Source organism: Pan troglodytes, chromosome 9, assembly GCF_028858775.2.
Source record: "Pan troglodytes isolate AG18354 chromosome 9, NHGRI_mPanTro3-v2.0_pri, whole genome shotgun sequence".
Classification (NCBI taxonomy): Eukaryota; Metazoa; Chordata; class Mammalia; order Primates; family Hominidae; genus Pan; species Pan troglodytes.
In genome coordinates this window covers 106,050,609-106,077,303 of record NC_072407.2, presented here as the reverse complement: position 1 = coordinate 106,077,303, position 26,695 = coordinate 106,050,609, and the positions used below count along the sequence as shown (strand labels likewise).

The window sequence follows — 26,695 nt, the reverse complement described above, 5'->3', positions numbered from 1 at the left end:
TTCCAGAAGGCATGGATTAGGATCAAAATAGGAAGGCAAGGAAAGCATAGTCTGAGAAGAATGAAGAGAAAACACACATATGGGCACTTTCATGGGCAGAGACTAGCCTCTCCTGATACAGTATTCATCAGGTGGAGGTCAGGAGAAGATAGTGTTACAGCCATGGCTGCAGAGTTGGGATCAACAGCAGCAATGGCAGGAGCAGCAGGAACACAGCCCTACCTACCCTAGCTTCCACCCTTCCTGTCCCGGTACAGGGTGCAGAAACACAAAGACCATCTGTGGGCCTTTGTAGAGAGCCCATGTGGTGCCTAACAGATATGTGGGTGCACAAGAGAAAAGGTCAAAATAAGGACAGCAGGTTTAGAAAGATGTTACCTTTGCTTCCTAGAGGCTGGAAGCTCATCAGTTCTTTAGACAGGCAGGTGAGTGAGCAAACAGCACTGTGGTTCTGTGATGCTTGTTCTTTTGAAGCAGACACTGTTGCTGCCCTGCCTCATCTCCCTGTGCTCATGTTTGTGTTCCTACAAATGCTGACACCTTCCGCTTTCCAGTGCCCTTGGGTCTTAGTTTCTCTGCCCTTGGGAGATTTGCTTAGGCCACCTCAGTGAGGAAATGCTGAGGCTTTCATACCCTTAGGGGAAACTCTGGGGTCTTATTCTGGTCTCAGTTTATCCACTTTCTCACATGTACTTCCTGGGATGACCTCTCAAATAAAGACTGCCTGTATCTACATCCTTGTCTCAATGTCACCTTCTGGGGAGATACAAACCGGAACTGTATTTGGCAGGAGTGGGAGGGTTTTATATTTTATCCATTGTGTTGTGTTTGTTTTTCTCAAGTAATTTTTTCTAGAGTGTCAAACAATTCATGTAGATTTGACGGAAAGCTAGACACAATGGATTTGCACCCCATACCATCTGGTCAAAATCTTGGTGCCTGGGTCAAGGTTCCGTTTTGGTGTGTAGCTTTTATTAATTCTGCATGTCCTATAACAGTGTTCTCTACTGTTGCTCTAAATTGGCTGATTCAGATTTCAAAGTGCCTGTCAATAGATCTCAAACTTTTATGCAGTTGGTAATTACAATACGTAATAAAATGTAATAGGCTGACAGCTTGGCATAAGCCCTAAGGGCATGGGCTTTGGATGTGCCACGGTTTGAGTCTCCACTTTGACACTTTTAGTTCTGTGCAAAAGTTTCTTTACGTTTAAGAGAAGGATCTCAATGTTGGTATTCTGTTGACTCCTGAAAAATACACATAGCATTGAGTTGGGGGTTATTCTAAAGTATCAGTCACTTATGATATTCAGTTAAATTGAGAAATATAGCTTGGGAGGACATGCTTCATATTCTTCCCACAACTTCTTGAGATCCATTCTTCAATAGAGATTATACAGATTTGACACTTACGTGTGCAAATAGGTCATTTGTATGCACATTTTTGACAGAGACCTATGTATCTATCTCATTGCTTTGACAGTACAGTCATGCACCACTTAATAACAGGGATACATTTGAGAAATGCATCTTTAGGTGATTTCATCATTGTGTGAACATCATAGAGTGGACTTAGCCAAACCTACATAACCTACAACGCTGTATGGTATAGCCCTTGGCTTCTAGGCTTCAAACCTGTACAACGTGTTACTGTACTGAATACTGTAGGTAACTGAAACACAATTGTATTGTGTATCTAAACCTAAGTACAGTAAAAATACAATGTTATGATCTTATGGGACTACTGTCTTACGTGCAATTTGTCATTGAGGGAAACATTATGTGTTATGTGATTGTATTAGCAAACATTAGAGATACACCAGCTTAAGTATTAGTTATTTATATGCAATTCAGTCAACTCACTGTGGTTCCTTGAAGAAAATTCATGTACTCTGACCATTTATTTTACATGTGGAATGTCTGCAGCAGCATGGTTACTGATGAATAAAGCTCCTCTTTTTTTTTTTGCATGGTACCTTCATATTCAAATGTATCCTTAAAGTCTATACTTGGAGATATTAATCCTTTTGATTTACCTATTTTATCTTAATTTATAACCCGAGATAAAAACTTATTTTCGATACTCAATGCCAAGTTATACATTTTATGAGACCTTTTCATTTACCAGAGTCCCAAAGGAAAGCACCTCTTCAGTCAAGTGACATTTTTTCCTGAGAGCTTTAGTTAATGTTACATGTATGGCATATGTTTAAGTTTATAAGAGGTTGCCTAAAGAAAAGCTGTTGGGGAAATGCTTGGCATCATATTAATGCAAGTCAGTATGTTCCAAGTTTGTCCACCTTTTTTTCTTATATTAGCAATGTTTGCATATTAAAATATGGCTAATGAATGATACAAGTACATGTTGTGGTCATTTTGCTCTGAATTAGACTTTTAGCTATAACAGGGAAATTGGTCCTAGAAGAAGTTCTTCAGTAAATGCATAAGCTGTGATAGACTTCTTGCCAACCTGTAAAATTCCATCTGATAGTTGGTAGCTATAATAGTTCATCATTGGAAGAAAAATGCTGAGCAAATCTCCAGATCATGTTTACTTAATCTTTATTCTATGGCTACATAATGTGTTTCGTGAAAAAGTTATGTGACATTTCTTAACAGTAGATTGTGTTTACATGATAGTAACACTGGACAGTATGAAAAATTGTACAATTTACTAAGAATGGATCGATAGTGCGCTTTTATATACTAAAGCCAGAACCATGGATATAAAGAATAAACATCTTTTTTCTCTTCTACTCAAAATCAGCACTTCTTAAATCTTACCCAGTAGGAAGGAACATTTCTGGAATGATTATATAAACCTGTCTTTGGTGGATTGAGTGAAATGGCAGATACCTCACCTTAATTGCAAAAGGGCCATTGAAGCTTGTGATATCAAGAGCTCCCTGTAAAGCCAGGATGGCTGACATTCTATTAGAAATGCATTAGAGCAAAGAAGTTTGTAGTTCAGAAAGATGTAAGTAAAATACTGTTCAGACGGCATTTTCTGTTGCTTACCTTGCAGCTGTTGTTTATTAGATACTCTGGTTATTTAATTATATGTTTTTTGGGGATATACTCAAGGTCATAGTTATAGCAGATTTTTAATTATATACAAAGCTATAAAAAGTGGAACATTTCACCCTGGGGAGCCCCCCAAAATGACTGTAACCACTTTATTAAGTGAGCTACCACAGAGTTTGGCTATGGTTACTAAATCAAAGGTTTGTGTATATGTTTTGTTCCTTGGGCAGTCATTGTTTCCATAGTTTTCATTTCTCACTATCTAGAAGTGCAAACAATAAACCTTTCAGGAAAAAAAAAAAATTTTATATTTTTTATAGTTACTACCCACATAGTGTTCAGGAAACTTTACCAACAAAAATAGCCTATAAACTTAGAGTGTGTGTGTCTATGTGTGTTTATATACATATATATCTATGTACACACACACTAAATTTTGTATGAATATACACATATATATGTACACACACATTATATGTTTATAGTGTGTGTATATATATTGAGATATACATATATAATATTTTCTTAATATTTGTTAAGGTTCAAATATATATACTAAATTTTGGCTTAACATAGTAAAAACAAACTGAGACAAAATACTGTATCACTTTTATTTTTGTAAATTGTAAGGTCAGTTTTTTCCTTTCCCCTAATGGGGTTGCAGTCAGGTATTTTGGAAATTGACCTTAGGAAATTGGAGGGGGGTAAAATGTATTCTTTATTTGTGCTGCAGGTTTTATATGTTACTGTAATGTCATACTTCCAAACAATAATTACAAAAGCATTATCCTATAAGAAGTCCTATTTGTCCAGTCAATGCACAGAGTCTACGTAAATTAATGCAGTTGTCTCTTTAAGGCTGTTGAGTCCAACTATTAATCTTGAACAGTATCCCAGTGGAATCCATTATGTTAGAACTTGAAGGAAGAACACGAAGGATTGTAGATCAATTGAGTCCACAGTGTGAAATACAAACTCTACTTTTACTTTATCATAACTATTTTAAGAAAGCAAACTGAAGAGTAGATCCCAATATATTTTATCCTGCTGGCATTCTATTATTAGGTTAAAATCCCTACTCTTTCGTGAATGATTAAAATTTCTACTCTATTCCAGTTTGAAACATTCTTCTTTCATTAACGAAGTACTGGTCTTTGTGCTTATGTTCTCTTTTTGTCCTTTGCTACATTAACTGGGGTAGAAAATAAGGAAGAATGGTTGTTTCCTTGTATCAGAGTCCTGATGGGATTCTTAGTACTTGTGAAATTAATGGGTTTTTACCACCTGCCTGAATGTGCTACTCATAAACTTGGCCATTAATACTCCTTCCTCTATGCCTGTACCCAAGGTGTTAGTATTCCCCCACCAATGCTATCCATCTCAGCAGCCCTCTTCCACCCAAGCTTTGGAAGGTGCTGTTCTAATGTGAATTGGTTAGCTATCAGCATAATAAGCTGTATAACCACCATCCCAAAACTCAGTGGCTTAAAACAGAAATCATTTATTCTCTCTTGTGTTTGAGATCAAGTCGAGTTTGACAGACCTACCCTAGGATTGGATGGTGCTGGCTCCCAGAGTCAGGTTGGATATCGATCTGCTCTATTTGTTTTTTATCTTTGGCATAACAGGCTACCCAATACATGTGCTTCTCATGGCAGCAGCAGAAGCATAAGCGGGTCAAGTAGAAACAGTGGATGACTCCTAAGGCTTAGGATCACAATTAGTACCCAGCACTTCTTTCTGCCTGCATTCTGTTGTCTCAGTCAATTCACATTCCCAGCCTCAGTATCAATGGGGCAGGAAAATAAAGTGGTTGACATTAGAGGGAGTACTACAAAGTCACATGACAAAGAATGTGGAAACTATAGAAAGATGAAGAACTCGAACAATAATGCCATCTATCATATCATACACTTAAAATTGGCCTCTTTTCTCTCTCAAAACAATGCTGTGCAAGGCAGCTCTAGAATAATTCTCTGACTAATAAGACTAGTTATTCAGTAGGTCATTCTGAAGAGAATCAATCCATTCCTAGTTTTCCGTAGACCACTGCAGCTCAGATGGGATCCATGGACTAGCTACCATTGCATGAACCCTTTGCTTTTGATCCACAAAAAGATAAAGCAGTTATACCAAATGTAGGTTAATTATGACCCCAGGTACATTACTCAGTTTGCTGAAATTGTTTTTATGGAGCAAGAAATTGTCAATGAAGGAAGCAGTATGTTTTGATTTTCAACTTGGCCCAAGGTATTCTTCATATAGCAGACAGGCACTTTGAGTAGCATTATCCAAGAGCTTGTCTAGAAAAATGTATTCCTTAATCCAGGATTTTGTTTCTTTCACTAACTATAGATTATACACATTTTCAGAACTGAAGTTAAAACATAATGAATTTGATACTTTTATATTAGCATTATAGTTCCTTTCTGTTTGAAACTATTCAAACAGAATTCTTGACCAGTAGCATAGGTCTATGCAGGGAATAATGTAATATTAGGATAGATATGAAATTTGGCAATTATGTAAATGCATAAGAAAAATGAAGTATAAAATGTCTGTTTTCTAAGCCCAGTACTCCCAAAATATAGTCATTGCCTTAAATAGAAAAGTATGTTTTCCACTGCCTCTTCTATCATATTCTAAAAACATTTATTATGTTCCTTAATGTGTACAAGTTACCTATTTAAAATGCATATGTGATGTAATAAAAATATATTGCTATTATTGATATTTATATGGTTTATCATACATATTATCTCATTCTTAAGGGATTGAAACATAGCTTCCATTTTTTACTTACATTTAGAACCTATCAATAAATCATTTGTAATAGCTTTGGGAAAGATTAAATGGATAGAATCAGGTCATACTTTGTGGAGTTTATATTTTCAGTATTACGTCCACAGTCACAGTCATCTCAAACTTATTAGAAAAAAAAATTAATGAAATAGCTGCAGGGTCTAACATTTCTAGAAATAGTGTCAAGGAAGTCCAAATTTAAAATACAGCATTAAGTATATGTCTCCATCTCTACATTTTATTACATATGTTGCTTCTACTCTCTGAAGCGATAAATCGGCCTAGGAAACTGCCTCTCCATCTTTTGAACTCCTAAAATGTTTGCTGCCTAGAAATTTGTTTGGTGTTTATTTACTCATTGGTATTATTTTTTCTGTGCATCTGTTTAGCTTAATGACATTTGTAGACTGTTTTACATTTAGTAAAACATTTCCATATTTTTTTATTTTTGGTGCTTATCGCAGCCCCATGGAGATGTTAATGTCATCACTATTTTGTAGATGAAGGAAGTGACATGTAGATTAGGTGATTTTTTTCCCGAAGACACACAACTAGAAAGTAGTAGGGAACACTCCAAACACATTTTTATTTTTAAAAGTTCATTTATGTCAGCCCTTCTATAATAGACACAGAAAATATAACGTGTGTGCAGCCATTTGTCTCCCTTCCATGCTCAGGACAGAAACTAATAATTATACATGATAATCTTTCCCCCAGATCATATCTACAGCCTCAGAGAACTTTTCAACACAATATTTCAGAAAGAATCTTAACATTTTTGGAGCTGGCGCTCAGAATTAAATATGTTTGATTTTCCAGCTATATATCTCACTTTGTTAGATTTATGTCTTTTGTCTCCCTGGCCCTATCGTGTCTGCCATTGTACTTTGCACAAAATAATACATGCTAAATAAATATGTTAATAGTTTTTGGTTAAATGTGTAAAAGTAATAATGTGGCAGAATTTAGTTGACTAGAGGAATAGTTTTTTTTCTTTTATTATCCTTGAATAATTTATTTCTCAGACATTAATGGGCCTCATTTGTGCCAATAAAATGGCACATATTAAATTTTCTGTCACAATGCTTGACCCAAAGAATGCATTTTATACATTTGAGATTCAAGGATGAATTTATTCAGCGAACATTTATTGAGCCTTTACTCTATGCCAACTCTGTGCTAGGTGCTGGACATACAGTATTGAACAAGACAAATGTAATCCTTAGCCTTTCAAAGCTCATTGTTTGCTAGAAGAACCAGATATGAAACAATAAAATCCACACATATAATACAAAGTAGAGTGTGTGTTTTTAAGGAAAAGAGTTGTCTGCAATGATAGAAATGATGCCCAATAAAAGAAGAGTTTTCCTGGTGAGGAGATAGAGGGTGAGCATTCTTTGCAGAGGACACCCTCTGCATTCTAAGGAGGTCCCAAGGCAGGGAAGTGCTTGGAGCTGAGGACGACATGCCAGGCCATTGTGGCTGAAGACAAGGATCAAGGAGCAGAGCCATAGCTCTTTCCCTAAAGAACTAAAAAGTCCAGTAAGGAAAGAGGCACAAATCGGCAACAGCATTAATACTACACAATACGTTAAATGAGAAAAAGAATCAAAACAGTTTGTGAAAGAGAGGCAGGGTTAGAAATGCTTAACAGATGAAGAAGTGGTAAACCACACTTGGGGCATGAGAGGGAGGCAGAAAAGGACATGTATGAGTGCCAGGAGCACAGTGACTGGTGCAAAGCTTGCTGGCCAGGGCTCCTCCCTGAAGAAAAGGGCCATCTGGGGACCACCTGGATTACAACTAACAGAGAAGGGGATATATGAGTTGGGCAGATTCCCCAAAAGACATCTTCCTATACAGAAGCAATCTAACAAGATCACATGTCATGGGTTCGACTGCAGGGTTTGTGAATTCTGACTTCGAAACTGCAGATGAACCCACTCAGTTAACGAATGGACAATGGCAGACACGATAGGGCCAGGGAGACAAAAGACATAAATCTAACGAAGTGAGATATATAGATGGAAAATCAAACATATTTAATTCTGAACTCCAAGTCCAAAAATGTTAACTTCTTCAGTTCTGTTTACTGATATGTAAGTGCACAGAAGCATCTTGCCTCAAGAATATTGAGTTTCATTCATTTGTTCAATAAATATTAATTGAAATCCTCCTATTACTTCTCATTAGATTCGGATACAACACTGAATGAGTCCCAGTCTTTATTTTCCAGAAGCTTTTAGTCTGGGAAATGGTGTGTGTGTGTGGAGGGGGGTGGGGTGCAATTGGGGGACAATGTAAAGGGTGAGTTTTACAGGTGGAATCAATAAAATGGCACATGTTAAATTTTCTGCCACAATGCTTGACCCAAAGAATGTTCTTTCCCTTCCTCCATTCCCATTTATCACAGCATAAGGTACTGTATTTTTTTAATCTGAAAATCTCTGTCTTGTGAGAACCGCAGTAATCACTGTAGTAGATTTTCAAATCTTTCTGGAGATATAAATGGCAGTTATGGTACTTTACAAAACAGCCACTCTAGCAGATGCCAAGGATCTTATCGATGGTGCTCTTAAAAATTAAACATCGCGTACTTACTTTCTGCAAGTCTCTAATGTGTATACATATACAAGGCTTTAGGTCTCCCTCACAAAAGTTAGCACCCTAGCATATGTAGTAAGGTAAAGACATAAGCAATATCCCTTGACTGAGTCTTTTAAGGCATATGTCACACACCCACAAATAATCCCACAGGTAGAGGAAAAGATCAAGACTCCTACATCTCTGTTATTATTTGTTGAACGGTTTCGTGTTTAGGCATTTGGAATTTATGAGGATTACTAATTGGAAAGACCATATTTTCTGTAATGGAGATGGATGTTGGATCGGGCAGAACAGTGATGAAGAATATGTTGAGTGTTAGACTGGAAATTTGAACTGGAGAAAGTAGATAGAGACTAAAACATGGGCTGTGACTCATTCTGCAATGGATAGAGGTTTAATCTTCCTATCTGATGTCCTGGTGTTTGTTTGTATATACTGGATAATTTAAAAAAAAAAAAAAACGGAAAAACACCCAAGGAATGTTAATAGATCTAAGTAAAGAGGGTACCTTAGTCCGCTCAAGCTGCCATAATAAAATACCGCACACCAGGTGGCTTAAGCAACAGAAATTTATTTCTCACATTTCTACAGGCTGGGAAGTTCAAAATCAGGACACCAGCAGATTTGGTGTCTGGTAAAGCCTGTTACCTGATGTATAGATGGCACCTTCTCTGTATGTCCTCACATGGTAGACAGGTTAGGAATCTCTCTGGAGCCTGTTTTATAAATCCGTAATCTCATTCATGAGGGCTCTGCCTTGTGATCTAATCACTCCCAAAAGGCCTCACCTCCTAATACCATCACCTCGAGGGTTAGAATTTCAACATGTGAATTTGGAGGGGACACAAACATTCAGACTATAGCAGAGAAATATTTCATGGCTGAAAAAGTCAGAGATTTCTTCCCAAAACCTGCTTCAAGGTGACCAACATTTCTTAAATAGTGCTACATGGCAAATTGTGGAAGAAAAGATTTTTCTGCCAATCCCATCTTTACACCAAACAGATTATAACCACCTTGTTCAGAGCAACAACCGTGTAGTATTAATATTTTCATTCGAACAGTGGCCATGGTGCCCTTTCCGTGTTAAAGTAGCATTCGTACACTCAGGAAATATCGGTTGAGTGCATATTTCAAGGGCCTTTTAAAGCTTGATATAAACACAGACATACCCAGTAGTTGCTAATTACTGCTCATTGGTTGCCACTCCAACTTCTCTCTTGCCCCTTATTTCTTACTTTTACCCTGATGGGTGGACATGGGCCTCAGCTCGGGGAGAACTTTATGTGGATCCAAGCCAGTCTTGGTAAGTCTGTTCCCCTTGCCACGACTGGCATAGGCCTGAGAATATGCCCAGATTTTGCCCAATGAGACAGAGGGAAAGCTTGCTTGGGGGTTTGAGAAAGGCTCCGCTTTCTTAAAAAGATATTTAGAAATATGTCAAGAAAGGCCTTTTCTTTGGCCTTGAATCCAACCCTGCGAGGGAGAGACAGCTGACACTGCTGTCACATTTTAAGGAGAGCAGCCAACACATTCAGGATGGCAGAACAGAAAGGTGGAAAAACCCATGACTACCATGCAAACCCATGAAGTAATCAAACCTGAAAGTATCTACCTCCTGATTTCCTGTGAGAGATGACACCTTTTCCTTATTGTCTCAGTCAATTTTAGTTTGGTCATTTGTAAAATTTGCAGCCGAAATTAGCTTTTATAAGATCAGCAGATTCATTAAGCATGTGATGCTGTGCAAATAAAAGGACCTCTGCCTATGTGTAAAATTTCAGAGGGATTCATTCAACAAGTAGATTTTGAGGGATTCATTCAACAAGCAGATTTTGAGAACTTACTAGTATTTAAAATGTATTAATTGTGAGAATGTGTTTCTGTTGGGATTTTGGACTCTGTAGCACAAACATGAAATTGATAGTAAAAACCAGCTGTCATTCAATGTTGTTTCCACGTGAGCTCTTTATATGCATGAAGGGACTGTCTGTGTCTCTGTTTTTAACCAAAAATGAAAATAGAAATGGAAAATGGGTGAATGGCTAAATTGGACAACCATGCAAAACTCTCACATGATATTGTAACTTTGTGAAATATGCCATTCTGGAGTTCAGTGCATACTAATACTCTAGTGCTTTTTAATTTATTCAGTTTTCAACTTATTAAAACCCATTTCATTCAGTACATAGTTACTAGATCTAATGTAAAGACATATGTAGGCTAGAAAATCATGCTTTTGAATGTACTGTTTTCTTTAAGGATAAAGTTAAATAGATGATTTTCCTATGTGCACATTTGCTTTAAAATCCTTTTCTGTATTCCAGATACAAAGATAATGCTGTGTTTATTTTTCTTTTTTCTTCTGAAATACCAAGAAAGATGACCTGTAGTTCTTCTTGCCTCTAAAATTGGTCTTTTTTCTCAGATTAATTTAAAATGTAGCTTTGTTCACACCTGAGACCCCTTGAGAACAAATAAAATCTGCATTTCTTTTTCAAGCAGTACCCTGTCAATCTAAGAAGAAAAGAGAATCTTGTTTCAATTGCTGGCTTCTCATAGCATGTCATTTGTAGCAATCTCACAGAAGATTAGTAACTCTAGCCCAATTTGAAACTTAGATTTTTATTGAGTGTGCTTCAGAATAAAATCTAGTAAGATTTAAAAGCAAGTATTCATGTTTTATGAATTAATTTTTTTAAGTAGCACATTAAGAGTTTGGAGGAAGAGATTCACCAGCAATATCTTTGAAGCCTTCAAATGATGGGAATAGTAAGTTCTATCTTTTCCTTTGCAAAAATAACAGCAACAGAGGAATTGAGAACTTGACCATTCTGCCTAGTGGGATCATACTTAGGATGAAAGCATGAATTTATTCACCATCTAAATGCAGCTCCTAATTCCCAACAGGCACTCTGTAAAATCTCAATAAATGCGGATAGAGTGAGGAACTACTTTGGGTCTTGTCCCAGAATATAACTTCAAATTTCTTTTCTGCTGATCATGTGAGAGGCTATTTGATTATTATTAATATATGGGCTCCCAGGGAAGCCAGACAGATGCCAGTATATTGTTAGTCATTTTTTCCATAAAGCTCACCAATTTTCTAGCATAAACCACAGTAGACCTCAAAGATGCCTATTTGGCTTCACAAATTGGTTGCTTTTAGCAATGTAGGCACACACAATTCCATCTCTCTCAGGATGTATTAAATGCTAGTATGTATTATTCTTTATTAAAGGCTACTTCTAACTCATCTGAAAAAAAGATTCTAGATTACCGTAGGAGGTCGCACAAGAAAGCATGTTTATCTTTTGTTTGTTCATTTGTTTGTCTGTTTGGAGAGAGGATCTCACTCTGTCATTCAAGTTAGAGTGCAGTGGTGTAGTCATAGCTCACTATAGCCTCAAACTCCTGAGCTTAAGCAGTCCTCCAGCCTCAGCTCCCCAAGTCACTGGTACTGCAGGTGCATGCCACCACACCCAGCTAATCTTTTTATTTTTAGTAGACATGGGGTCTCTCTGTGTTGCCCAGGCTAGTCTCGAACTCCTAGCCTAAGCTATCCTCCTGCCTTGGCCTCCCAAATATGCTGGGATTGCAGGCATAAGCAGACCAGTACAGGTCTTGTGGAATAGGCATGAAGGAAGCAAAAATTTAGAGAAACAGACATAGAATATTATTCAGTAGCTATATAAAGGGATGGCAAAAATGTTTCTGTCTCTATGTTTCTGGGCCCATGCGAGACATTGTTAATTTGTCATTTCCATTTTTTCTGTTTAACATAGACACAGGCTCAGAATCCTTCTTAAGATGAATACTGGAGGTTACTGTCACTATCCTAATTTATCTACTGAATAAAACCTAGTTGCTATCTCTAGAAAGATAACGAATTCTGACAAAGATCAAGACCACTTACTCAAATGTATTTTTTGGCAGCTCAGCACCATTTTTCTTCCTCTGTAGTCATCAAATCTTTATGAATCTTCTGCTTGGAGATACATTTCTATCCTGACCATCTATTTTGCCACAATTGCAATGATTTATAATAATAACAATGAGATGTTATTCAGTGTATGGTTAGATCATGCTACCTATTGAAAAACAAAAAGACAAGTCAAGCCTGATGCTTTTATATATGGGAAGTAAGTATGCCATTGAAGTAGTCACTATTAAACTGTTCATCAGTTTGCAGTTCTTCTTTACTTTTCCAGGCATCCACTCTATTGGAAGTTAGGTCTGGCTAAGACAGAAGAGTTCCCTGGACCCCTTCACAGGACTTGCAACAGTCCTGTATGGCTCACTGACTGGCTGCTGCACTCAAACCCCTTGCAGGACAGGGAGCACGCAGGCGAGCGGGTGCCAGGCTGGGTTGAGTGCTTTTGGGCTCCAGCCACACAGTAGCATCTAGGGGTGTGTTACAATTAATGCTCTTTTAGTAGTTGCCATCCACGGATGGCTAAGTGTTAACCAGCTCAGTGGAGAGTCAGGATGACAGCCTTTTATACCCTGCCCTCTTGGTACCTGGATTCTTGTCTGGTATGCAGGAGAAATCAGGTCACAGAGACTTGAAGGATGGTGAATGCGGAGGATTTATTGAGTGATGGAGCTGGCTCTCAGCAGGATGGGGAGCAGGAAAAGAGATGGATTGGGAAGATAATCTTCCCCTGGAGTTCTGCTGTCCCAGGCCAAGCTCCTCTCCACATTCAGACACTTCAACATTCAGACAATTGTTTTTTCTCCTTCTCTGCCATACTCCTCTGCTCCTCTGCCAGCGGAGTTTGGGATTTTTATGGGTACAGGGTGGGGGACATAGTGGGCCAGGGTGGTTTCAGAAAGAGCAACATTTGGGTATGAAAACAGGGTTGTGAAGTTCTCATTTAGGGCCGCAGGCCCAGGCTTGAGGGTGAGGCCTTTGCAGGGGAACCGCGCTCTTCTACCCAGTATTTCCCTGCCTCTTGTCCATAACATGGCCATGTGGTTTTCTTAGGCCATTCTTTGTCTCCTGGTTTCCCCTGCATAGCTCTAAATATTACAGTACTAAAAGTTCATTTTCCCAGATTTCGGAGTGAGAAAACATGAAGTGGAGCCCCACCAACCCAAAGTGGACATGTAGCATGAACAAAAAATAAACTTTAAAACCACTAAGATTTAGGCTAGTATAATCTGTCCTTTCCTAACTAATGCTACTCCACTGGAGTCCCGTTAGGGAAGAGTCCCTGGAGGAGACACAGTGGTCTACAGGAAGATATTTGAAGAGATTTGTTAGCATGAGCTTTAACAAGAAAACAAAAAGCTTGTTTCATTCTAAAACACCATCCGTTGTATGACCTAGCATTGACTTAGTAATAGCTTTGGGGGAGAATAAAAGATCTGCATTAAAAGCGCACAGTACTCTTTTTAATAAAATGATAATAGCATGCATTTATCCAGAAAAGTATAATGTCTTTTATTATCTCAAAGTCCAAATCCAAGCCTTTTTCGCATTGAATCACGGAAGTCTTTTAAATCACTTCGGTAATTCAGTATTCATACATAGCTTCAAAGTAACGTGACCTTTTTCAGAACCAGTGTGTGTTATTACGATTTGATCAACAGTGCACTTTTAGGACTCCATATAATTCTGAGAAATATCAAAGAATGCTAGGAATTCATCTGAATTTTCATTAATTGTATCATTTTCTGCTTACGTGAGTTAGGTATCACTAGATGTTAAGTAATTCTCTTGAAAGCCTCCAACTTTTGATAGGTAGCTATTTAGCATCATCATAATGCGGGAATCATTTGCATTAATCTTTCATAGGTTTACTAATTATTTGGCCTATTCTGAGACATTTCATAATTTCTACTGCTTTTAATTGCATTTTCTGAGAGAGGCAGGAAATTTATTTCCTTGAGCATCAGTGACAAATCAAAATATAGTTTGTACTTTAATACATCTTCCCAGCTTTGGTCCCATAAAGCACTTGAATATTTTTTTTTACCAGAGAATATGGATGTGATATTATTTCTTCATTTTTTAAATATATTTACATTTTCATTTCTTTTTCCATACTCATTTATGTTCACAAACACTTTTAAAATTTTCATACTGCATCATAGTACAACCTTAATAAATGTTTTACAAGTGACAGCTATACAAATACATTATAATTCATCCATATATTATGCTACCAAAGTTAATATTTGAAGTTGAAATCAGATGAACAGTTATCTCCTACTCATGACTAAATTTATGCTTACAAAATCTATGAAAACTCTGTCCCAACTTGCTCCTCTTCCTGACAGCTGGACAGTTACATTTAACAGTAATCATAAGATAGTTCCCTATTTTAAAATGTTAACATGCGAAGAAATTACTTTGAAATGCTATGACTTTGGTATTGAAAAGTGATTTAATCCATAAATAGCACTGAAGCCATACAATTTAATAAAAATTTATTTTAAGTATAATTATAAATATACATAATGTGTTCATTATGTGATATATAACTAATGCACATATTAAATATAGTCATAAGTTTATATACATCACAAGTGATAAACCAAACTAACTCTCAGCTTTCTCCTGGGAATTTGTGAGCCCTTTAGTCAGAAGTGACTAAGAAAATGCTTTCATCTTTGTCTGTACAGACTAGCACTTTAAGCATTAGGATATTTTACGATCACCACCTCTGATCCACACTGTTCAATTCCACATCAACTTTATTGGGTTGGTTACTTCTTAAAGTTACTCTGAGAAAATCCTCATTCTTGACAATATTTATAAAAATATTGGTTTTTCTATAACAAATGTTCTCTAGAAAAAATGCTAAATCTTGTTACTCCTGGGTATGACTTTTCTATTTTCCCTCTTATCTTTCTGTGTCTCTGAGCTATGTTGGCAGTGGTTAAAGCAGATATTTTTGTCATTGTGGTTGTCTTATTATTTTCTGGGTGTTAAGTTAGTATTATGGAAAGAATCTCTCTATTCAGGAGCCTTAGATACTGTAATACTTTCTACCATGCCATTCAACATTTCCCTTCACCCTCACAGTTCTGAATTTTATTATTTCATTTTTTTCACATTCTTTACATGTAAATGGCAATATCACAACACAAACAGTCTACCATAGAAGAAAAGAGAATTATCAGAGAATTAATTAATATGAATGTGATAAAATCTAGCATGGTTATTTTGGGTCAATCTTTATCCAGATTCAAATATTCTAAGAATTAGACCAAAAGTCATTTCAGAAAGTTAAATTATTTCCATTTTAATATTTTACCATCATTTCTGTAATTACCTATAAAATACAAGCTATTTTGAAGGAAAGAATATGATCGCTCACTAATGTACAATAACAAAACAAATTTTTGTACATTAAAAGTTCTAGTGAGGTGAAGAATAATAATTATGAATATAATACTTTGGGCATTATTACACTCCTGGTGAGTGTTTCTGGCAAGTATTCAAGAGGACTTTATGGTACTTTTTCATTTATTCTTTTTTGGTGGACTCAGATTCTTGAAGAAGAATAATTTTGAGTTCAGGGAATAATCAAGTGATTACTCTACAAAAAAACATCGTCTCCAAATTGTTACTGTGAGCATGGCTGTTTATATAACATTAACATCTTGGTTTGTGCCAAAAAGAGCTGTAATGTTTAAAAAAAAAAAGATATGTAACTGGCAAACAACCATCTCCTTCCCCAAATCTTTATAAACAGAAAGGTTTTGTATTACTACTGAGATCTTAGAAAAATCTCTGCTGGAGAGTTCTAAATAAATGTCTGATGTTTAATCAGCTTTGCTCTTGAGTTTCCTAATGGCAGGCCGTAGACTGAGCACAGGTGGATGTTGTCTTTGGAAAGCTAATGTGAGCTATTGGAAGACTAATTCTCACTAGGAACATGTGTTAACCAAAAATTCCTTAATGAAGACCGTCCTATTAATAGTCCCAGGAGGACTTCAGCTCATTGATTGCAAGCTTCAGTGCGTTAGCAAACACTAGGGGGGAAAAGCTGAAAAAGCTTCCATGCTGATTTTTAAACTAACATCGTTAGAGTCTAATTTTCACCTTTTATCAGTTCACATGGTGAGACTCCAACCCTGTACTTTTTAAGTTAGGAGATAATTTATGGAAAATTATCTAATTAAATTCAATTTAATCCAAGTTGCGTATTTTAGGGTCTGTTGTACAAATTGACCTATTCATTTTTAAATTAGAACTTCCTGCCCTAGTCTCTTCTCTATCCTCCATCTCTTTCATTTCTTTTTTGCTGCTTCAACAAAACACCGCACATTGTCTCATCAATTAAGGTACTGTTTTGCATCCTAGGACACTTTACTGTGTTTTGATTCTTTGAGGAAGAGTGCAGAAATTACTTGAGGTCATTGAGTAATAATGATAATAATAATAATAATAATAATAATGCATTTGCAAGACACAGGACTGATTTTGATTCATTTTGCTGAGCTTGCCACTCTAAATTAAATGGTTGCATAGGATGAGAACCTATGGAATCTAGTCAGTCACCGATTTTGTATATTGCTTAATAAATCCAAGAGCAGCCCCCATATATAACAGCAAACTATTTTACTTTTGTTCCAACATTTTTCTTCTTTTCTTTCAGAGTCACAATTTCTTAAAGTATGGTAGGGCCTGGCTCTGGTGCTACTGGTAGGTTGTGAAATGGAAATAGGACAGAGTAAGTAGTCATTTCAGAATTAATATATAAACCAGATGGTAAGCAGGATCATTTAAATTGCATCTCTTCCAAAAATAATCCCTTAATGTTCATGCTAAATGTGTTCTCACAAATGTAGGGCCCTTGGCTACATTAATATGAATTTCTTAGAAGTGAAATATTTGGGGCATTTTACAATTTTATTTCTGATAAAATTGCCTTTTATTTGTTATCTTTAAATGTCTTTCAGGTTTGTATTAATAATTTGCATTATTATTATAATATGCATATATAATATGCACTATTTATAGTAACCATTCATCCATGTATGTTTTTTAAAAATATATTTTGAGTGTCTCATATGCCCAGACTGGCAATATACTGGGGTTACATTGATTAACAAGACATAGTCCTTTGCCTCAGGAGTTTAATTTTCTCCAATATGATTTATTTTTTACTTTCCTTTGAAACTTTAAAGAAATTATGCAGCACTTTTGAGTATCTTCAGTTTTTATCTCTTATACCTAGATAGACTCAGAAAGAAGTCTTTACTTAGTTTTAAAGGGAGGAAAAGATAGAATACATTGTTTCTACATTAAAACATTTATTTTAATTCCTTCATAATGTTTTCAACACAAATTAGTGTGCTAAGTGGATAATTATGTGCCTGGGACACTTTTCTAGTTGAAAAGAAATAGAGATTTTTCCAAACAATATGTGTTTGAACAACTTGTATTCTTATTTCAGATGATGGCATACAACTATATATAATATCTATTATATCTAATACTAATATAATAGAATGTTACATATAGTTAGCAAAAGTGTTTGACCACTTACCCATTGAAGATTTGAGATTTGAGATTTTATTTTCCAAGCATTGTTTAATCTTACCTATTACCCATAGTCCAACCACTGGTATTTCTGTCCCCTTGGAAGAAAACTATTGAGGTGTCATGTCACTTTGTACCTGAAAGGAATCTGCCACATTATTCAGCCCCCTAATGTATCAGGTTGGGAAACGGAAGCCAGAGGGATGACATGGTGTGAATAATGCTGCTGTTTGTAATATAGGGGAAGAGTTACTAGGACTTGAAAGAGGTAGAGCTGACTTTAAGACTCAGCTCTTAAATATGGAAAGCTTCCATTCTTTGGGCTTGCAACAAATCACTTCTCTCTGTTGCTTTTGTTACCTGTTAAAGTAACAACAAAACAATTATTATAAAAAACAGAATGAAAGTATAATATTTGCTTCCTATTTTGTCAACTTATTTATATGATGGACTTGCAAAATGGGTGTTTATAAACTATACTGCATCCCACACAAATTTAGGTTACTGTGGTTGTTTAGCAACAGAAGTGGGACTATATAGTTTACATATCATTCAGCTACATTCTGGGCAAACATTATTGCTATGACATATTATAGGATCATGAAACAGCACTTTTATTAATGATATTTTGTTTAAAAAATCTTTTTGTAAGTATTTTGGCTTGTAGCTGAAAAGGGTTTGTCACTATCAGTCATGCTATTGGTTCCTGTCTGTCTTATGGGGACAAGAGAAAAAGGGCATGTCTGTAGTGTTCCCCTGAGTTTGTGTGAGATGGCACAGCCTGCAACTATATCACTGTTTGATCAAATATTTTAATTTTTACTTCAACAACTATTTTCCTTTTGCATCTTATGTTGTCATGTATAATATTATGATATGAGAAGAAAAACACATTACCATTATTCATAGTTTCATTTCTCCTTAAGCATTATTATATATGATGATGGATTATCACATACATTTATTGGGGCCAGGGGTGACTTCTTCATGAATGGGGAAAGCTGGATAAGGGGTGAGACTGTCAAAGGCAGTCAAAGACACCAAGGTGTGTAGCCTCTTGCTCTAGTCATTGTATACTGGAAATGACATCCTAGAGGAGGTTCCGAGGTCGGAAATAGAAAAGTGAGCCCGAGACAGTGAAACGGGATACTTCCCTGATCCCCCGCATAGGACTTGCAACAGGCATGTGGCTCCTCTTGTTTAGCTGTCATGCACACTCAAACCCCTTACAGGAGCGGGAGCACGCAGATGAGACCCCTGGGGTCCACTCCCATAGCAACGTCCAGGAGTGGGTATCTGCAACTCCCAAAGCCCAAATGGGCACGTGATACAGTGTGCACTTTTAGCCTTGCTGTCCACAGACAGCTTAAGTATTAACCAGCTCCATGCCCTCTTGGTACCCAGGTCCTTGTCTGGCATCCAGGAAGAATCGGGTTCCATATGGACTTGAAGGATGAATGTGGGGGTTTTATTGAATGGTGGAGGCGGCTCTCACCAGGATGGATAGGGAGCTGGAAGGGGGATGGAGTGGGAATATGCTCTTCCCTGGGGTTTGGCTGTCCAGCAGCAGGTCTCCTCTCTAGCCGTCCCCAGCTGAACTCCTCTTGATATTCAGATGCTCCTTCTCTTCTCTCTGCCACTCTGTTCGGCCATTCTTCTGCACTTCTGTTCATCTCCTCCTCATCTACTTCTGGAGCCTGGGGTCTGGAGTTATTATGGGTACAGGATAGGGTGGCGTGGCAGACCCAAAGGCAACTTTTGGGAACAAAAACAGGAATGCCTGTTCCCATTTAGGGCTGTGGATTTCCAGGCTTGAGGGTGGGGCCTTTGCCAGGGAACTACTCTCTTCTACCCAGTATTTCTCTGACTCCTGTCCATATCAACAGGTTGTCAGTCAAGGACACAAAATGAAAAACCAGACTTGAGTTACAGAGTCAAAGCAAAGAGGTGGCAGGAAAGTCAGGAATAAGAAGCAAAATAGAAATCATGATATGGTCAGTGGTTCTCAAACCTTAGGGTGCATCAGAATCACCTTGGAGGCTTATTAATATGTATAGTGCTTGGCTCCGTGCCCAGCATTTCTGCTTTTGTAGGTCTGGAGTAGGACCTGAGAATTTGCATTCCTAACAGACTCCTAGGTGATGTTAATAATGATGCTCTGGGGACCACATGTAGCAAACCATTGTTCTAGATGGATTTCAGGGATAAGTAATAGTGCCTACAGTGACTTTCATGAGCTCCTGGGGTACTTGGTTGGGTGAGCTGAGTTTGGTGAACAATTGGGAATAAAATAGACAATTATATAACATTTTGGCTTTTTAAAAATTTTAATTGCCTTTTTTAAAGTCAAATGCATAGCTCAGAGTTTATGAGGATGTGAACATCTGTCTGTGTTAAAATGCAAAATAAAACTATGTCGTTGTTATACAAACATACATAAAAATTATTTCCTCTCTGTGAAAAGTGATTGTTTTCCTATTTTTGTAGTTTAACAGCTAGTACAGTGCTCTGGTTAAGCATGTGTGCTCTGAAAGTAGTAGACTGCCTAAGGTCATATCTTGATTCCACCACAAGCTTTGTGCCTTGAGGTCACAAGTTTCTTAAATTTTCAGAACTTCCTTTGTAAAGTGGGGATAATACCAATGGCATAGGGTTGTTGTGAGGATTAAATGAAGTAATGGCTTTAAACCACTTATTGGAGTACCTGGCAATAGTAATTGCTCCAGAAATGTTAGCTGTTATTGGAACACCAAAGTAAATACCTTTGTTTAGGAATGTGACTTTGTGTATAATACTTTGGTACTTATCTCGGGTTTAACCTGAGAGGTTGTTCTTTGTATCTATAATTCATTACAACTCTTCTGCTAAGAATAGCCCTGAGTTGGCATTAAGTTAAATTATATGTAAACAGTGTGACTTAGAAGTGGATTACACGTAGCAAAGAATCTAAAATTGCCTCAAGCAGATTTCAGACTAAGAAGGAAGAACACTTTCTATAGTACAGTGGTTAGAAGCATCTACTCTGGAACCAGATAGCCTGGTTTGTATTCTAACTCTACCTTTCACTAGCTCTGTGACCTTGAGCAAGATACTAGACCTCTCTCTTCCCCAGAATTTTCATCTGTCAAATGGTGGTAATGACTTGGGCACAGTGGCTCACGCCTGTAATCCCAGCACTTTGGGAGGCCAAGGTGGGCAGATCACTTGAGGTCAGGCGTTCAAGACCAGCCTGGCCAACATGGTGAAGCCCTGTCTCTATTAAAAATACAAAAATTAGCTGGGCATGGTGGTGCGTGCCTATAATCCCAGCTACTCGGGAGGCTGAGGCAGGAGACTTGCTTGAACCCGGGAGGCGGAGGTTGCAGTGTGCCAAGATCACACCACTGCACTCCAGCCTGGGTGACATAATGAGACACTGTCTCAAAAAAAAAAAAAAAAAAAAAAAAGGTGGTAATAATACCTATCTCAAAGTCGTTATAAATATATATGGACATGCATACACACACAAGAGATCATCTGTATAAAGTGATTAGACCCTACAAATGAAGTATGCAAATTGCTTAGAACAATGCCAGGCACAAAATAAGCATAATTAGCAGTGTTTGCTGTTGTTCATATTTTGTTTGTTCAGGTGTATTTTTTGGCAGAATTTTTTAAGGAAAAATAAATCTGAAATATTGTTATTTTTCCCCTATAGTTCAAAATACTGCAGCATAGGTCTCTGACAAATTTGTGAAATTGAAAACGAATATAGTCATCCCTCAGTATTAATGAGGGATTGATTCCAGAACCCCTTCCCGCTCCACATACCACAAGGATACCAAAACCCATTATATAAAATGATGTACTGTTTGCATATAATCTATGCACATCCTCTTCTATATTTTGAAATCACCTCTAGAAACAGTATAAATGCTATGTAAACAGTTGTTATACTGTATTGTTTAGGGAATAATGCCAAGAAAAAAAGTCTGTATGTGTTCAGCACAGACACAAGCATCCTGTTTTTAATAAATATTTTCAATTTGATGTTTATGAATCCATGAATGTGGAACCCATGCATATGGAGGGCTGACTGTACTGTCTTAATCAAACTACATAAGAAGGAAAGCCCCTCTCCCCACCCCTTCTACAGGTTCATAAAAATGTAATTGGCATTCATTTATAACCAGAGTTAATACCTTTAAGACAGTGTAGACTTTAATGATGTTTTAGAAAAAAGAGTCCCCTTTTATACTTAGAAAAGTTCTAAAAGTGTACTTTGAAAGGATATCATTGACTTTGTTATTACCAAGTTCTGTGGTCTTTTCTCCGTCTATTGTCCCCTGGTCTCGTTTTGCATGTGACTTTATTGACCACTCTGTCCTTGAAATTGTCCCTTTTCTGGGCAGCCTGACTTACACACACCTTCCTTCCCAGCCATTGCTCCAGGTGGGCACTCTTTCTGTCATCTGCCACTCCCAGGGCATGTCTGCCAGCACCAAGCTTCACCTTCCCTTCTCAGGACACTTCTTGAGAGGGATCACTGATTCCCAAGGCCTCCTCTCCCCTCTCTAAGCTGAGGCCTTGTGTCTAATCTGTTCTCTCAGCTAGCTCTGTAACCCCAAAGCCTGCTAAGTTTCCACTTGAATTACTCATCACCACTTCAAAACCAAACTTACATTCCTCTAAAAATGTTTCCCCTGGCAGCATCCTTGAGTATCAATAATACCACACTGAGCCCAGGCTCTAGGCTTAGCATGCTGCTGCTACCTCTGACCAATATTTTTACATTCCTTTCTATTTTTCCCCCAAAGTGGCATCACTGCCACCTGCCCTTCCAGAATAGGACCTTGTTACCCTCACCTCTAGTTCCTAGGAGACCTTGATGCTCCAGGCATTTTCCCTCCAGTTTGTCTATTGTATCACCAACAGGCTAATCTTCCTTTTAACAAACTATTCACCCACACCAGGGCTGTTCTGTTTGTACCCATATCAAGTGGAGATATTTCTGCCTGGCTTTCAAATATTTCCATAGTTCCTTTAAAGCTTCTAGCCTCTTATGTCTCACTTGGGCTCTGTTCTGGGCAGGCCTCTTGCAAGGATCATATGAACACATTCTCCACATTAGCCCTTGCCGCTCACCTGGCCTTTGAGCAACCACAGCATTTACACTCAGCACTTAATATTCCCTTTTGCCTGTTTACATTTGTGCAGTATGCATCAACTTTTTTTTCCAAGTGTACGAAGACAAGAACCATTCTTTAAACATTTTTAAATTCTATCCACATCTAACATAGCATCTGAAACTGTAAAGAAAGAATATATAATACCCATGAAAGAGACCAAAGAGAAAACGTGATGCTGAATTCACTTATACAAATGAGGAATCTGAATACCTGAGATAGATATTTTAAAATTTAATAGTAATATATTTAGACTCATGGTTACCTTCTATTCATGGCAAATGATGGCTGCTTGCCATTTACATTATTGGCATAAAGTTTTATTTTAGAATAAATTTGCTTTTGATTAAAATATTAATTTAGAGAGAAACTAATAAATAATTAATAGCGCTAGAGGTACAAAAATGTGGCAAAAATTGTAAGGGTAATACTCAAGTGATAGAAGTCTTGAAAATACTATAATACAATATGGTTAATCTATGCTTAATACATAATTGTTGACTGACTTATAGCTCGAATCAGTCAACCTAGAAAACAGTGTTCAGACCTGTGTTAGTCATTTTTCACACTGTTATAAAGAACTACCTGAGACTGGGTAATTTGTTAAGAACAGAGGTTTAATTGGCTCACAGTTCCATATGGCATAGGAGCCCTTGGGAAACTTACAATCATAGCAGAAGGTGAAGGGGAAGCAAGGCACCTTTTACATGGCAGCAGGAGGCAGGGGTTGCAGGGGACCGCCACACTTTTAAGCCATCAGATTTCATGAGAACTCACTCATTATCCCGAGAACAGCATGGGGGAACCACCCCGTGATCCAGTCGTCTCCCACCAGGTCCCTCCCCTGACATGTGAGGATTACAATTAGAGATGAGATTTGGGTGGGAACACAGAGCCAAACCATATCAAGACCCATTGCCTAAAACCCCCTTATGACAAAATGAGCAGACACCAGTTTTCGCAGCTGATCTTTAAGCATAAGATCAAGGGAAGGGAAAAGACTCAACGAGCAGAAATGATTTTCGTCTCCTAGGAAGTTGTCTGCTTGCTGTCCTTGTTGGAAGTGCTGCCATGACTGCAGGCCACTGGAGTCATCTGGAGGCAGGGAGTGGGGACATCCCTCAACTACCCGTTGCTTTTCCTACGACTCTGTCTCCCACACAAAGTCTAGCTGAACAAGCTGCAACACATTAACATTAAATGAGTCCAAAAAAAGTTTAAATTCCCATATGCAAAATCACTTGCAAAAGAGACTTTTGTACTTCACATGCCAATTCTTATCCTCTTTGTCTTATTTTTGGAAGCTCTAACAGCCACCCTCAGAAACCCTACCTTACAGTGGTTTCCACCAGCAAGCATAGCTTCCCTGACCAGGCTTACTGAATTATAGTCCTCAAAGTAAACTCTCTGCAGGATAACATAAATAGACTGTGGCTGGAGGTCTGTTTATGGTGGGGCCTAAAAAGCCAAAATCCAAACTGCAATGAACTCTGAATATTGAGAGAGATGAAAAGGGGATCCACTGTATGATGCAATTCTGATGAAAACTACCGAGAGTTAGGCCAAATTTCACAGGTTAAAATTACAAGCACCACAATATGGTACTCACTTCAGACATCAGCTGCAAGTTTGGGGGACCCCAGCTCACTTGCACTTCTGACCAATTGGTTATAAATTTGGGAGTCCCTATAAACCCCCAGGTTTGATATTTGCTAGAACAACTCACAGAACTCAGAAAAGCACTGTATTTAAAATTAAAGTCCTCCTATAAAGGATATAAATTAGGACCAGCTAAATAAAGAAGCACATAGGGTAAGGTCTGAGAGGGTCTCAAGCATGAAGCTTCTGTGTCCTCGGGACACATCAGCCTGCTGGTACATCAATGTGTATCCCCACCTGGGAAACTCACCCAAGTCTTGGTGTCTAGAGTTTTCACTGGAGTTTCATTATGCAGTCATGATTGATGGAATCATTATCAACATGAGTGGACTCAATCTTCAATCCGTCTTTCATCCCCAGAGGTTGGGAGAGAGATCAGGTTGAATGTCATAATGGCTCCAAACCCTAACCCTTAATCACATGGTTGGTCTATCTGGCATGGCCAACCCCCATCCTAAAGTTATCTGTGGGCCCACAGTGAGTCACTTCATTAGCATAAAATCAGACGTGGTCCTGGGGGCCATATCATGAATAACAAAAATATTTCTATGACGTGAGAAATTCCAAGGGTTTGGAAACTCTCTTCCAAGAACCCAGTACAAAAACCAGATAAATTCTTTTTATCTGGCTAACAGCATAGAGAAAATACAGTAAGAATTGGACCTATTTTAACTCATAGAAAACGCAAGACACAAAATTATGATTTTTCGTGGCGGAAGGATGGATGAAATTATTTGCTGATTCTAATCCACACTAAATGAACTGGAGTTCTGAGATTGTTGTTAGTCTTTGCTTGTCAAGAATGATATTAAGAGAGCGCCCAAAGTACAAAGTTAGACAGACATCAAGGGTGGATTTGTGAAGAATTTAGGGAGGTGGGGGATACTAGAAGAAAGATGTGTTGTTTGTTTAACCAGAAGGTTACCCATCGGAAAATATCAATTGAATACAAAATAAAGGGTCATTAAACATCACTAGAGTCTTTTGTTTTTCACTCATTCATTCACTCAGCAGTCTTTATTGAGTATCTCAGATGCTAGTCACTGGACATAGATTGCTACGCCGTCAGTGTGAGAAAAAAAGTTTGTTTATTTGCATTTAGACTTAATGTTCTGAAGCAAAATAAAGAAGTGTTTTGAAGTATGATGTGTTGTAAACTGTTCTCTTTTTTTTACTTTCCTGTAATTGGAGCAACATACTAATTTCTACAAGTTGTGACTACTAACAGAGAGCAATCACCTCACAGACTTGTACCGAAGAGATGAGACCATCCAGGTGAAAGGAAACGGCTACGTGCAGAGTCCTAGATTCCCGAACAGCTACCCCAGGAACCTGCTCCTGACATGGCGGCTTCACTCTCAGGAGAATACACGGATACAGCTAGTGTTTGACAATCAGTTTGGATTAGAGGAAGCAGAAAATGATATCTGTAGGTAAGTTGGGAAAAAAAATTTTAGGGTGCTATTTCAAGGTGAAAAAAGAAAAAGATGAATTTAAAGCATCGTATCAAACATTCCTTTTGAGCCTTTTAAATGGACCCAACATGTGTCGCTTCTTTTTCAAAAAGCCTGCATGTCAACCCTAACAGACAAGATAGCGTAGACTGCTGAGGCAGAGAGCCGAATAACCTGGCAGTACTCACAGAAACTCACTTGTGCAACTGTCAGGACTGTGTGACCTCCAAAGAAGGGTGAAATCCGGAGGTCCTCTCCTTTTCCAGGCACAGAGCAGCATTTATGCACAGGTATCCAGCATCCCAGGTTATGGGCAGCTGCATCATGTGTGGTCAAAGCCTGCCATGGGCTTAGGGAGCATAAACCCCTGCCCGGCTCCCACTGACCCAGGCCTTCCTACCCATAATGAATTACGCCAGCAATGGGAGATGATGGTTGGGGAAGCTATCAGGGCCTGACCCCGAATTCATAGTGTTAAGGCCTCAG

The 26,695-nt window shown here is 37.9% G+C and overlaps 1 protein-coding gene across 2 annotated transcripts in view; it reads left to right on the top strand.

Annotated features, from left to right (window-relative positions):
• Window positions 1-26,695, top strand: part of PDGFD (platelet derived growth factor D) — a 257,241-nt gene that overhangs the window by 138,874 nt on the left and 91,672 nt on the right. Inside the window, exon 2 of one of the 2 annotated variants that reach the window (XM_001154475.8) lies at window positions 26,002-26,188. In XM_001154475.8, coding sequence (XP_001154475.1) covers window positions 26,002-26,188 — 187 coding nt within the window. Of the gene's footprint in view, window positions 1-25,983; window positions 26,189-26,695 lie in introns of both variants that reach the window. The other variant, XM_522165.9, reaches the window with a different exon arrangement.